General features: G+C 41.2%; 2 protein-coding genes across 2 annotated transcripts in view; both read right to left on the reverse strand.

The window, feature by feature from the left end:
- Positions 1-13,899, reverse strand: part of LOC143861313 (DNA mismatch repair protein MSH2-like) — a 45,914-nt gene that overhangs the window by 9,790 nt on the left and 22,225 nt on the right. The window lies entirely within an intron of this gene.
- Positions 11,569-13,441, reverse strand: LOC143860006 (uncharacterized). The gene is made up of 2 exons (XM_077370513.1): positions 12,350-13,441; positions 11,569-12,028 (listed from the first exon to the last, which is right to left on the reverse strand). The coding sequence occupies exons 1-2, from the start codon at positions 12,638-12,640 to the stop codon at positions 11,861-11,863; spliced, it is 459 nt and encodes a 152-aa protein (XP_077226628.1). The 5' UTR covers positions 12,641-13,441; the 3' UTR covers positions 11,569-11,860.

Genomic DNA, 13,899 nt, shown 5'->3' on the forward strand with positions numbered 1-13,899 from the left:
CTTAAAGAAGGACTGTTAGATGACATAAGGGCAATTTAGTCATTTCATTATATATATATATATATATATATATATATATATATATATATATATATATATATATATATGAGGAATGTGTTCATGCGCTTGAACTCTAACATCAAATGGTGCGCTTGAGTGCACCAATCACATGGGTCCCACAATTTCTGTGAGGATCCAAACCATTCATTTGCAAGGCCCTATCATAGATAGGGTGTGTACCAAAAATCAGCTCCATTGAATCATCCTAACCCCTCTAAAAGTGGAGGGAAAAAATGGGCAGATTTGTGGTCTGTCCATTTTGACCTCCACAAATGGATGGGTTAGGATGATCCTATGGAGCTGATTTTTTGTACACACCCTATCTATGTAAGGGCCTTTCAAATGAATGCTTTGGATCATCCTAACAATGTGGGCCACATGGGTTTGAGAGCTCAAGCGCACCATTTGATTGGAACGCTCAAGCTCACAATCCTTTTCCTCTCTCTCTCTCTCTATATATATATATAACGTGAGAGGGGAGTGAAATTAATTTCGAACTCTCCCTCTCACGCCTATCTTTCTCTCCTTCTCTGTCTTGTTGTTTCTCTCTCATTCTCTCGCTCATCTCTCTCTCTCCTCCACCATGTAGATTAACATGGTATCAGAGCTTCATGTTGAAGAACCAAGAATATTTTTTTCTTTTTCTCTGTGTACACGAAGATACGATAACTAACCCTAACCCTAGGCATCCAAATCCACAAACCCATACCCACTACCACTAGAAGTAACCATAACCCAGCCATCAGAAATCCCTAACTGTACCCATAACCACTACCACTAGAAGTGACCATATCAAATTCTCCAAGACCCCTAAAAATATTGAGCGAATAACCCAAAAAAAAACCATATTCATTTGATTCTGAATAATCAAAACTCTAGTCGAACCCTACAAAACCCTAACCATACCCTCTAAACCTTAGCCGAACCTTTCAAAACTTTATTCTTTGATCTTCTCACCCTCAAACCCTAACCCTAACCGTAGCCCGCTACTTTATACAAATCAGCCCCTAAACTCATTTTTAATCCACTTCCAACCCTTCGAATTCATGATCTAAATAGGTATTCTTCGCTCTTTATCATCTCGTGGTTCGTTTTGGGCTACTGTTTGTTGATTCTCTCATATTGGTGATGTATGTTTGTGATGTTGTCGCCTCTTTCTATCCCGGAATCGGTTGTTACTGTGTGAGATAGCATATGTGGGTGTTGTCGTGGGTGATCTGTTTGTGATTTGATGGTGATTACTTACTAGTGTGGATTTGTCATTTGATTGGATGATATCGGTGGTGGTGGTGTCGTGGTTGGTTGTTGGTGATTATTTTATCGTTAGTTGATGTGTTGGAGATTTTAGTGACTTTTTTTTCTATTGTGGTTGGTGGGTACTTTTTGTGGTGTTGTGGGTGTTGGAATATTCATGGTGGTGTTCTTCGTGTTGTTTTGTGCCTTCATTATGGAATCTGTGGAGCAATCTTCTCAGCCACCTGCCGACAACAAGGTTGTTGAGATTTGTTCTACATACAGTGGCAAGTCTAGTTATTCCCATGTCGAACCTCCCCTTCAGATGAATTCTATAAAGCTACATGGGACTCATTATCCCCCGTGGAAGATGGCTGTCTACACTTACTTGGCTGTCGGAAAATCAGTTTTTTAGAGCGCGCACCACCGGCTACTAGTGATTTGACTTATGATCAGTGGCTTAAGGACGATGCTGTGATCCTTTTTTTTTCTATGGGGTTGTATGGAACCCAATATTGCCACTTCTCTGATGTATCTTCAGTCGTTGAAAGAAATTTGGGAGCAGACCGCTACGATGTATTTTGGGGTGGATAATCTTATGCGTATATGTGATCATTTTACCGAGTGGTTTAGCCTTCAAAGAGGTGACAAACCGGTTGATAGCCACTACATGGACTATCTAGCACTTTTCAGGAGCTTGATCTATTGATGTCGTTTACTACGGATCCTGTCGTACTTAAAAAAAAGCCAGGAGGAGTTACGTGTGGTTAGATTTCTTGACTCATTGGGGCCTGACTATCTCCAACTCCGACAACAGATTGTCAGTTCTGGTTTGATTCCCACCCTCGCAGATGTATTTTCTAAGGTTCAACGTATGAGAGTAGTTCAGCATAGTGACCCTATGGTGGATGGGTTTGCTCATGTGACTTATGCTGGTCGTGGCCGTGGCCGTGGCAGTAGCCATGACTCAGGAGGAGGCCGCGATGGAGGAGGTCGTGGTCGTTTGTCCCGTTATTGTACTCATTGTTGTATGGAGGGGCATATTGTTGATTATTGCTATGATCTACATCCCTACAAACCTGCGAGTGCTTCTCCTGTAGCTTCTGATAGTCCTTCCTCCTCTGTTGCTTCATCTATGACTCCTGACACAATGGTAATCCCCCGTGCAAAATATGATGATCTTTACGTCTCCGGGAAAAAGGGAAGCAGCCAGCTACCGCGTTTGCACATCAAGGTAGCCCCTCATGTTTTCTTTCTGATACTTCTTCTGGATCATGGCTCATTGATTCAGGAGCATCACATCATATGACTGGTAATCCTACAATTCTCTCTTCCTTCATTTCCTTCTATGGGTCCTTGTACTGTTACTTTAGCAGATGGAACTACATCTCCTGTATCCGGGATGGGTGTAGTCTCCACCTCAACGGGTCTTCAACTGTCTTCTATTCTTTATGTCCCTTCTTTTCCTGTTAACTTGTTATCTGTTAGCCAATTAACAAAGTCGCTAAATTGTTCTGTTTCCTTTTTTTTCTTCCTATTGTGTTTTTCAGGACATGAAGACTGGGATGAGGATTGGCTTGGGCCATGAGATTGATGGCCTTTATTACCTTGACCAAGACGAAGCTTTATGATAAACTTCAGAAATTTCACTAATTCTTAGATGCAATTACAGTAATCAAAGGGTGCTGATATAAAGCACTTACATGATAAGCATAGAAGGGAAATGAAGATAATTATGGAAGGGAAGGAATCCTAATCAAATCTACCTAATTAAATCTACTTTCCTAATCTTTCTTGCTTGCCTCTTCTTATCCACTCGCCTAATTTATCTAGTCTCCTCATTTAGCCAACTTACCCAATCTACCTCCAAGATGATCCAACAGTGAGATCTTAACCCAATCCAACCGTTGGATCCCACATATTCTAACATGCCCCCTCAAACGTATATGGATTGAAAATCGATATACGTTTTATTACAATAAAATTGCCAAATATGGAAAATAGAATTCCCAAATTACAAATTTAATCAAAATCCACCAATTTGATGCACACTTCCGAAAGTTGATGGTGAAGACTGATGTTGCTGCCAATGATCACCAACGATGGTTGCCGAAGAAGACCGCCGCTTGCTGATGTGTCGCAAAGAGGGTTTAAAAAAAAAAAAACCAATGGATCAATAGATCACAACCTCAATGGGCTAGACAAGACTCAAGCCTCGATGGGCGAGTAAGATTGGGTCACTATGGACCGATGCCGGAATGGGCAAGAATGGGCCTCGATGGGCATGACTACATGGGTTCGTTTTAGAATACCAATCTTCATGGGAATTTCAAATTGCTCTCTCAGGCACAAACCTTGAGGAGAGAGGCCCCTCAACTGAGTAGAGCTCATATTTTAGGCACGCACCTCGAAGAGGTACCTCAACTGAAATGGATCAAGGAATTAAGGAGAGAAAAAAATGGAAGTATAGAGATGGGCGACGAATAATAGCGGAGAAGCTAACGGCACATAAAAAAAAGCCAATGACTTTACGGATTTAAATGGTGCATGAATAGGAGGGTGCAAATATCAAAATTTAGGAGATAGATTGAAGAGATGGGGTGCATTGAAAACAGAGAAAAAGTTAGCAGTGTCTACTAGGGCTGCACATGGTTCGGTCCGGTTCGGTTTAAGGGTGTTTCTTGAACCGAACCGATCCCAAAATCCAAACCGTAACCGAACCGTTGGGGCTTTTAACCGAACTGAACCAAACCGATTTTGACCGGTTCGGTTTGGTTCGGTTCACGGTTTATCCGTTTTTGACTTGTAACTACTCATCCATACAAAGAAGTCACTACTCATCCATTAGCAAATAAAATTAGCTTAAAATAATCTCACTTGCAAATAAGGAATGACTTTGGTAGCATCCAAAGAGGCCCTAAACTGCTCATAGTCTTGCACACATGTAGTCTCATTCATTAAATACATGGATCTGAAATCTGAGATTGAGAAAAAAAAACTTAGCACTAAAAAGGGAGATGGTGGAAATCGGTGGGGAGATGCCGAGATGGTGGTGGTGGATTAGAGTTGCAGGGTAGTGGGTTAGGCCAATGAAGGAGGGTTTGAAGTGGGTTTTGAGTCAGGGATGGGTGGCTCCGTGGCGGAGCGGATCTGGGATTTAATGAAGGTTTTGAAAAGGGGTTAGGCTTGGGATTAGAGGAGAAGAAGTTAGGGTTTGAATCTTTTGATTAGAGGAGACGAAGATGTTAGTGTTCGAACCTGGAGGTGTTAATGGGTTTGATGATAGGGAAGAAGATGGCTTGCACTTGTAGGTTGCAGCGATGCTATTTGGGTTGTTCTATGTTGCTGCTGTAGTTGTGGTGTAGGAGAGGTGAAAGAGAAGAGAGGAACGGTTTGGGTCCTTTTTGGGTTATTGTTGGGTTAGGGTTAGGGTTAGAGTTAGGGTTAGGTCAAAGGAGCGGATAGATATGGGTTTGGTTTTGCTATGAAATTACGAATGGGCCGAATGGCAAAAAGAGCCAAAAACTATATCTGAACCGGTTCGGTTCGGTTTTTCGGATTAAAATTCTTTGAACCGTAAACCGAACCGATAGGATCAGTTTTGTGAATCTCGTAACCGCGACCAAACCGATAGGAATAAAAACTGAACCAAACCGAACCGAAAGGCCTGGTTCGGTTCGGTTTATCGGTTTAGGCGGTTTTTTGTGCAGCCCTAGTGTCTACACCATAGGCTTCTGTGTTCCGTGGGCATCCCTCATCTTCTCTTCATGATGTTGGAATTGAGGGCTTGATATTTGGACAAAACATTGAGGACTTCATTCTCTTTCCATGAGGCCGATCAAATGAACCTAAGGGGAGATGGCTGCGAGTGCAGTGAAGGCATGGATGAAAACCCATGGATGGAACATGGGAAAGTAGAGATGAAAATGAGGTAAACACAAAGGAAGCGAATTCTAAGAGTTGGGATTTAGATTTGCAGGAGCTGTTTTTGCAGCGGATAAATTGGAGAGCTATGTTGGCCCGGCGGACGGCAGAGTTAGCTGTCAGCCGAAAAATGGAACTGCGAAAGATGTGATCAAGGATGGGTCGGATCGTCCCGCTTTGATACCATGATAAACTTCAGAAATTTCACTAATTCTTAGATGCAATTACAGTAATCAAAGGGTGCTTATATAAAGCACTTACATGATAAGCATAGAAGGGAAATCAAGATAATTATGGAAGGGAAGGAATCCTAATCAAATCTACCTAATTAAATCTACTTTCCTAATCTTTCTTGCTTGCCTCTTCTTATCCACTCGCCTAATTTATCTAGTCTCCTCGTTTAGCCAACTTACCCAATCTACCTCCAAGATGATCCAACGGTGAGATCTTAACCCAATCCAACCGTTGGATCCCACATATTCTAATAGTATATATCATACATTCCTAGCCTGTTACATGCATCCCTTAACATAGCAGGCCCTAATGGTTTAGTAAACACATTTGCAAGCTGGTTTGTTGATCGAGTGAACATGGTGTATATTTCTCCTCTCTGAATTCTCAAACGAATGAAATGGCAATCCACTTCAATGTGTTTTGTTTGCTCATGGAAGATTGGGTTGTTAGCGATATGAATTGCAGATCTGTTATCACAATACAGTTGTGCTCGTCCTGAAGGTGGAAAACCAATTTCTGATAGGAAATAACGTAACCAAAGCAACTATCCACTCGTGTATGACATAGGGACGTATTCTGTTCTACACTGGATTTAGATACAATATCATGCTTTTTACTTCTCCAGGACACCATATTACCTCCAACAAATGTATAATAACCAGTTGTGGATCCCCTGTCTATTGGAGACCCTACCCAATCTGCATCAGTAAATCCCTCTACTCTCTCATGACCATGTTTCCTAAAACATAAGCCTTTTCCTGGTGTGCCCTTCAAGTATCTGACAATCTGAATCACTGTTGCCCAATGAGAGGTGCGAGGAGAGCTCATAAACTGACCGGCCACTCGTACGGCAAATGAGTTATCAGGACGAGTGGCTGTCAAATAAATTAGCTTCCCAACTAATCTCCTGTATCGACCTGGATCATCCAACAAGTCGCCTTGATCTGGAAATAGTTTTACATTCGAATCCATAGGTATAGATGCTGGTTTTAACCCTATGGAACCAGTCTCCTCTAGAATATCTAACGTATACTTCCTCTGTGACAGAGAAAGACCACAACGAGAGTGTGCTACCTCAATGCCAAGGAAATATCTAAGAAGCTCCAAGTCTTTTGTTGAGAATTCTCCTTGGAGGAGAGTCTTCAATCTATTTATTCCACCTTTGTAATTTCTAGTGATCACAATATCATCCATATAAACGACCAAGAATATAGAACCAGCAGTGGACTGGTAGCTCATAACAGAATGATCAACAGCACACTGCTTCATACCAAAGCGCAAGACTGCATCACTGAACCGGCCGAACCATGCCCTCGGAGACTGCTTCAATCCATAAATTTCTTTCCTAATGCGACAAACTGACAAACCCATCTCCCCCTGAGCAGCATACCCCGGAGGTTGCTCCATATATACCTCCTCAGAGAGGACGCCATGAAGAAATGCATTTTTAACATCCAACTGATAAAGGGGTCACCCACGGTTCACAGCAATGGAAATCAGAATCAGGACAAGTATCTTGGCCACAGGTGAGAATGTCTCCTGATAGTCCACTCCAAATGTTTGAGTATAACCTTTGGCTACAAGACGAGCTTTGAGACGCTCAACAATCCCATCAGGTAGGTACTTAATAGTAAATATCCATCGACACCCAACAGGTTGTGCTCCAGAGGGAAGAGGAACAAGTTGCCACTTGTTATTAGAATGAAGGCCAGCCATCTCAGCCTCCATGGCAGCCCGCCACCCTGGATGAGCAAGAGCCTCTAAAACTATCTTAGGCACAGAAAAAGTAGATACACTAGAGACAAAAGAGCGAAACGAGGGTGAAAGATGCTCATATGAAACAAATTGAGAAATAGGATGTAAAGTAGTGTGAGAGCGAGTGCAAGAGGCAATAGGAGAACCACATGATGGAGAATCATCCGACTGAGGAAGAAGATTAGCGGGCAGAGGTGATGGACTGACAGTGGGAAAACCTGACATGCTCCACAGGTATAAATTTTCGGTTCAGATATAGGTGGCCCTGATGTGGTCTCTGTAGTAGTCGTCATGGGAATAATGTCCTCAGCTGGACTAGACGGGAGAGGAAGCAGCAGAGTAGGAAGCTCAACAGGAGCTGTAGGAGGATCAGAAGAATAGGGAGTATCCTCAAAGCAAGTGACATCTGCAGAAACAAAGGTTTTCCTCAGCCTAGGACTACAACACTTGTATCATTTTTTAATACGAGAGTAACACAAAAAAGATACATTTCTCAGCTCGAGGATCCACTTTGTCAAGGCCAGGAGCTAATTTGCGAACAAAAAAGGTACTACCAAAGACACATGGGATCAAGGGAAATGGATCACCTAATTGGTACAGAATATAAAACGGTGTCTGTCCAGACAAAACAGAAGAAGGAAGACGATTCGCTAAGACGTAAGCCGTGCAGGCTACATCACCCTAATAAACTTAGGGAACTTACATCTGGAACATGATAGTGCGAGTCATATCCAATAAGTATCTTATCTAGGAAGCATGGGTGCTCCCTCAGACCTCTCGTACCCATATCGGGTACGTATGGAGTACAGGTACACACGGGTACTGTAACGACCCGGATTTTCGGATAAACCCGAAATGCCACCAAAGATAGAAACTAAATGTAACTCATGAAAAATGCAGAATAATTTTTTTTCTAAATAACAAAGAACTCAAATATTATTAATCTAAATCAAACTTAGAGTGTTTAGCAAGAGTAAACTGACATAAGTAAACTGCAATTTCAAAAAAAAATAAAAAATAAAATAAAAAAAAATATATATATATATATATATATATATATATATATATATATATATATATATATATAAATGAAAAAGACTAGACACTCCAATGACTCGGCACGCTCTTCCTACGCTCCCTATTTATTCTCGATGTTATCCATTGTATTAAAACCTGTGGGGAATTTTTGGTGTTAGTTCAAAGAACTATGTAGATTCATTCGGTACCTAAACAAATACAATTAAACAACTCTTGAATTTAATACAGCTTAATTCTATAGGTGAACATGTAACATAATTTATTTCTAAAGAAATCATGAACAGTAATAGGGGACATGCTATGGCATAAATCAATTTAAAACTACTATTCTAGCAACACAACAACGTTTTCCAAATGAGAAATTTATATTTTTGTTATTATCATTATTAATGCATGAGACGACTCACCCAAGACAATCAAGCTCCCTTAGCTTGTTATCCCGCCCCTAATACGTTCTAATACCCTCGTCTACAGGTAGTGGGCATGAGAGACTTTTTACGACGTGCTTAATAGCCACTCCGCCTCCTGACATCATGGTCTAAGATGATGCATTTACCGCCAAGGGGGTGCGCTAAAACCCAAGGCCGGCTCGGAATTTCATTATTCCTAGACGACTCATACCTCCGCTCAATCCACCAAATTATTTTCCCAATGTCTTTGTCTCTTATCAGTCTTACTGGCATATCATCCATATCCTTTTTTTTCTTCTTTCCAATATCTTAAAGATATTTTTAGCAATTTTATTGCTTCCCACATTTTCCTTTTCCCTTTAACAAGGAATCATAACATTTCATCTTTTCCAAGCTACTGGCATAGCATCAAATTTCAACATTTGCATTCTACTAGTAGAATAAAACATGAGAGCACGATGCATATTAATAAGGAACAATCATCTTAACTACATCCTTATCATGAACAATTCTATGTCTACTAAGAATTTCATTGCATGCATATAAATCAATCATTGCTCAAGAGTACAAGTTTAGGTTACCGTCACCTACCTTAGTTATTTGTGATGTGAAAGAGTAAGAAATCATCTATGTCTGAGTAGGATTGCTACCGAATCTGAAACACAATGATATACCAAATTCTAAGTTTTCTCATTCCATATTTCCAAGTGACACACACACACCTAAGGCTTATGTGAGACCATATCATTTTATTATTCTTAATTATCTTTGTTTATAGTTACCTTTCGGTGATATCAAAAGTTTATGGGCTGTTTTCTAAAAAAAATCCATCAATAAATACCCATCTACCGGGACCAAAATCATGTCGAACGGACAAGATCTGATGCTCCAAAAATTGGTTATAATAAAAAAACGAAAATACACTGTGATTTTTGGTCTATGGATCTACGATCCAGATTTAATTAAGGTTATTAACTTTCTAGGCCCGTGTGAGGCCAGGTCTTTACAGGGTACGTATCGGGTGCGTACACAGTATTTACAAAAAACAAAAAAAAGAGGTCGGGTGCGTGCCGGGTGCGCACCCGATACGTTTTGCGTTTTTTTTTTTCTTAAAAAATGTTTATTTATTGGGGGGTTTAAAAAAAGCTTTAAAGAGAAAACTAGGGTTTTCTCTCCCTTTTTCTCTCCCTCTCCCTTCCGACGCTCCCTCTTGTCGATCTCTCCTCCGGTGAGACTCCGGCGGCGTCAAATCTCGGTGAGCCTCCATCACCGATAACTCTCTCTCTCTCTCTATCTCTATCTCTCTCAGTCTCTCGGTCTCTCTCTCTCTCAGTCTCTCTCTCTCCCTCGATCTCTCTCTACCTTTCTCTGTGTCACTCTCTCTCTCTCTCTCTCTCTCTCTCTCCATATCTTTGTTTTTTTAAGGCTTCAAGCCCTGTTTATTTGACATTGTAACATCCGATTGGGAGCCCAAATCTTATTATTGGAGTCAAAATTCTGTTTAGGAAAAATTACAGACCCCTCAAGTTTCTGACACATTCAACTCTAACCCTGACTTTCAAAACGTGACAAGTACACCCCCTGAAGTTTTTTTAAACTGACAGAGTAGACAGCGAGGCGGAAATGACCACAATGCCCTCATCTTCCCCAACTGAAAATTAGGGTTTTCAGACTTGAAAACTGAAAATTAGGGTTGGGTTCAAACCCTTGTTTATTTATTAACATAAACCCTCGATCTAGGAGTTTTATTTGTCTTCATTCACACCATTATCATGATTTGCACATAAACCCTAATATTTTAGGGCTTTTTGCTTTTATCAATGTTTTTTTCTTGAAATGTGGGTTTGATGTAGCCATGGGGTGGGGTTTCATTGTCTGTTGTGGAGGTGACAGCGGTGGCTGGAGATGGCGACGACGGTGGTGGCCGGAGGTGCAACGACGGTGGTGGGAAATGGCGTAACCCTAATCCCTCTGCAAATGAGCTTATTGTTGTCCTCAAAATATTAACCATGGTTAGTTTCAGCCTTTCCGTCAGGTTAAACTAACGGACCGTTGACGAACGGGGTGTACTTGTCATGTTTTGAAACCTCAAGGGGTGTACTTGTCATGTTTTGAAAGTCAGGGTTAGAGTAATGTGTCAGAAACTAGAGGGGGTGTAAATGTAATTTTCCCTTCTGTTTAATTTTCACTCCAATAATCTGATTTGGGCTCACAATTAGGGGCTTAGGGTTTAGGCCCTGTTAATTTGGGATTGTGACAACCGATTGGGAGCCAAAAACTGATTTTTGGAGTCAAAATTATGTTTAATTTTGACTCCAAGAATCTGATTTGGGCTCCCAATTAGAAGCTTAGGGTTTAGTCCCTGTTAATTTGGGATTGTGACAACTGATTGGGAGCCAAAAACTGATTTTTGGAGTCAAAATTATGTTTAATTTTGACTACAAGAATCTGATTTGGGCTCACAATTAGGAGCTTAGGGTTTAGGCCCTGTTAATTTGCTATTGTGACAACCAATTGGGAGCCCAAAACTGAATTTTGGAGACTCCAATAATCTGATTTGCCTACTAAAATTGTGTTCTTTTAATAGATCTTGCTATTTTGGTGATGTTAGTGTTATTTGATTTCCTCCAACTGTTTTTTAAAATTTTTATAAATATATAATAAAATATTAAAATATATTATATCTAGCGTACCCGTACCCAGTTTTTTGGAAAATCACGTACCCGTGTTGTTTCGTACCCGGACCCCGTACCCGTACCTGTACTCGTGCTTGTTAGTATCTTATCTTCCTCTCAACGACGCCTTTCTGTTGTGAAGTACAAGCACGGGATAACTCATGGATGATGCCACGGGATTCAAGAAATTATTGAAAACCATTACAGGTAGAGAAATACTCTTTGGCATTATCAGTGCGCAAGCAAGAAATAGCATTTAAATTGATTCGGAATTTCAAAGTAAAAGCGACAAACTGCATTAAAAATTCAGAACGATCTTTAAGTAGAAACAACCATGTAGCACACAGGAAATCATCCACAAATATAACAAAGTATCGAAAACCATATAAAGAGATAGCATGTGAAGGACCCCAAACGTCTGAATGAATAAGTTCAAAAGCACTCAATGAACAAAGAACACCACGTGAAGGAAAAGACACTCGATGGTGCTTGCCCAACTCACAAGACTCACAAGAAAACAACTCGATAGAACTAGAAGGGATATTTGAGACGCTTCTCGGCAGGAGGGTGGCCCAAACGACAGTGCCACTGATAAGCATCAACAGAAGTACGAAGAGCAGCACTAGCAGGTCTCGAATCAAGATAATATAGGCTACCAATCTCATGGCCCAAACCAATCCTCATCCCAGTCTTGAGATCCTGAAACGTGCAATAAGAAGGAAAAAAAAGAAACAGAACAGTTTAGAGTTTCTGTCAATTGACGCACACACAATCGACTAACAAGAAATGAAGGAACATAAAGAACTGAAGATAAGTAAATGCTATTAGAGATGGAGACTATACCAACCCCAGAGACAGGTTATGTAGTTCCATCTGCTAATGTAACAGTATGAGGTGCACTAGGAGGTGGGGATTGGAAAGAAGTAAGGAGATTAAAATGACTAGTCATGTGATGAGGTGCTCCTGAATCAATGAGCCATGATCCAGAAGCAGTTCCAGAAAGAAAACTAGACAAGCTACCTCGTTGGGCAAATGTGGCAATGGGCGACTTGCGTCTATCATGTAGGCGCACAAGTTCCTCATATTCAGCACGATTGACAAGTATTGAGTCGGGAGAGGCAGATGTAGTAGGAGCGACACGAGCAGTAGAAGGGTGGTAGGGGTGAAGCTCTGGATGTAAAGCATAACAGTAGTCAATATTGTAGCCATCCATACGACAGAGGGTACAATATCGAGACCCACGACCACGACGTCCCCTGAATCACGACCACGGTCATGGCTAGCAAGCGAGGACGAAGCGATTCGATCCATCACAACAACCAACAACAGTCAGCATCCACAACAATAATGCCAGGAACAACTAACAGCAAGCAACCTCAAACACACTGGAGGGGAACACTAGCAACCCAACATCAATCCACCAAGAACAATCAATAACAACGAAGGCCAATCACCAACCCGGGAAGACCATCATCACCACCAACGAAGCAACATAAAGAGAAATAGGGTAAAACCAAGTCGCAAACAACATTAAGTATAGGAAAATTGACAACCAATGAGCCGTCAATAGAGACAAACAACACCTCCAACAACCACCAACAATGGTGACCACCAATCAAGCACAAATAACTACACCACCAACAGTAAGCACCACCAACCAACAAGCACCAAGGACCAACAATCAACACCGCCACCAACAACAATAAAAAGAAGCACTAATAAGTCCACCATCGACAACACCAATCAACAATCACCACGAACCAACAATCACCCCCTCGAAGGAGACACCAACAAGGCAGCCAACACTACCAGCAAACCACGAACAATCTGGCAACTAACAACGCAACGAACCATCCAGCGGTCGAACAACTGCGAACACCACGAATAGCCAACAACTATAAAAGGTAACCAACAACCTGTAGACAACTAGGCACCAAGATCTACCTCCAACAAGTTAACCAACAACCACGGCACGAACAGGGGATAGATAATCACCGCCAACCAACAGCAAACAATCACCAAAAAAACTCCACCACCACTCAACACCAACTAACAACCACCACCAACCAACAACAACAAACGACCAAGCACCACTGACAACCAAGTGTAGAAGCAACCAACCAACTAAGCGTAGAAGCAACGAACCACCAAGACTAGCTACAAACTAATCACCACCAACGACACAAGTAACGAGGCACAATCGATCACTACTAAAGCAAACAAAAAATTCTCTCAAACATTTCTTCAAACAGTTGGCATGCACTTTTATCCAATAAATCCACCACAGATAATCACCAATAATTCCTCTAACAATACTCGCGCGAAGACATCAACATCTAACTCCGGGACAAAGAAGAATGCACAAACACCACCCAAACATATATAGAAACAAGATGGGACGACTAATGAACGTTCCAGAACCAATCACAAGATAAAAGGGCAAGAAGAAACTAGTTTAGATCATAAATAAGTGACGATTAGGGACTGAGTTGTACTAAACTTGAGGACATGAGTGTAACACAAATCTAGGTTGTAGGGGTAAGGATTAATCGGTCCAGGGTTAGGGGTGT

Source organism: Tasmannia lanceolata, unplaced genomic scaffold, assembly GCF_043159265.1.
Source record: "Tasmannia lanceolata isolate RefF3 unplaced genomic scaffold, GAP_Taslan_0.1 ptg000037l, whole genome shotgun sequence".
NCBI lineage: Eukaryota > Viridiplantae > Streptophyta > Magnoliopsida > Canellales > Winteraceae > Tasmannia > Tasmannia lanceolata.

Excerpts from the sequence above, each read along its gene's own strand:
- LOC143860006 (XM_077370513.1), bottom strand. The coding sequence starts at position 12,640 with ATGGATCGAATCGCTTCGTCCTCGCTTGCTAGCCATGACCGTGGTCGT. Across the intron at positions 12,029-12,349 it reads TGCCACATTTGCCCAACGAG|GATCTCAAGACTGGGATGAG; the intron begins GTAGCTTGTCTA and ends TGCACGTTTCAG.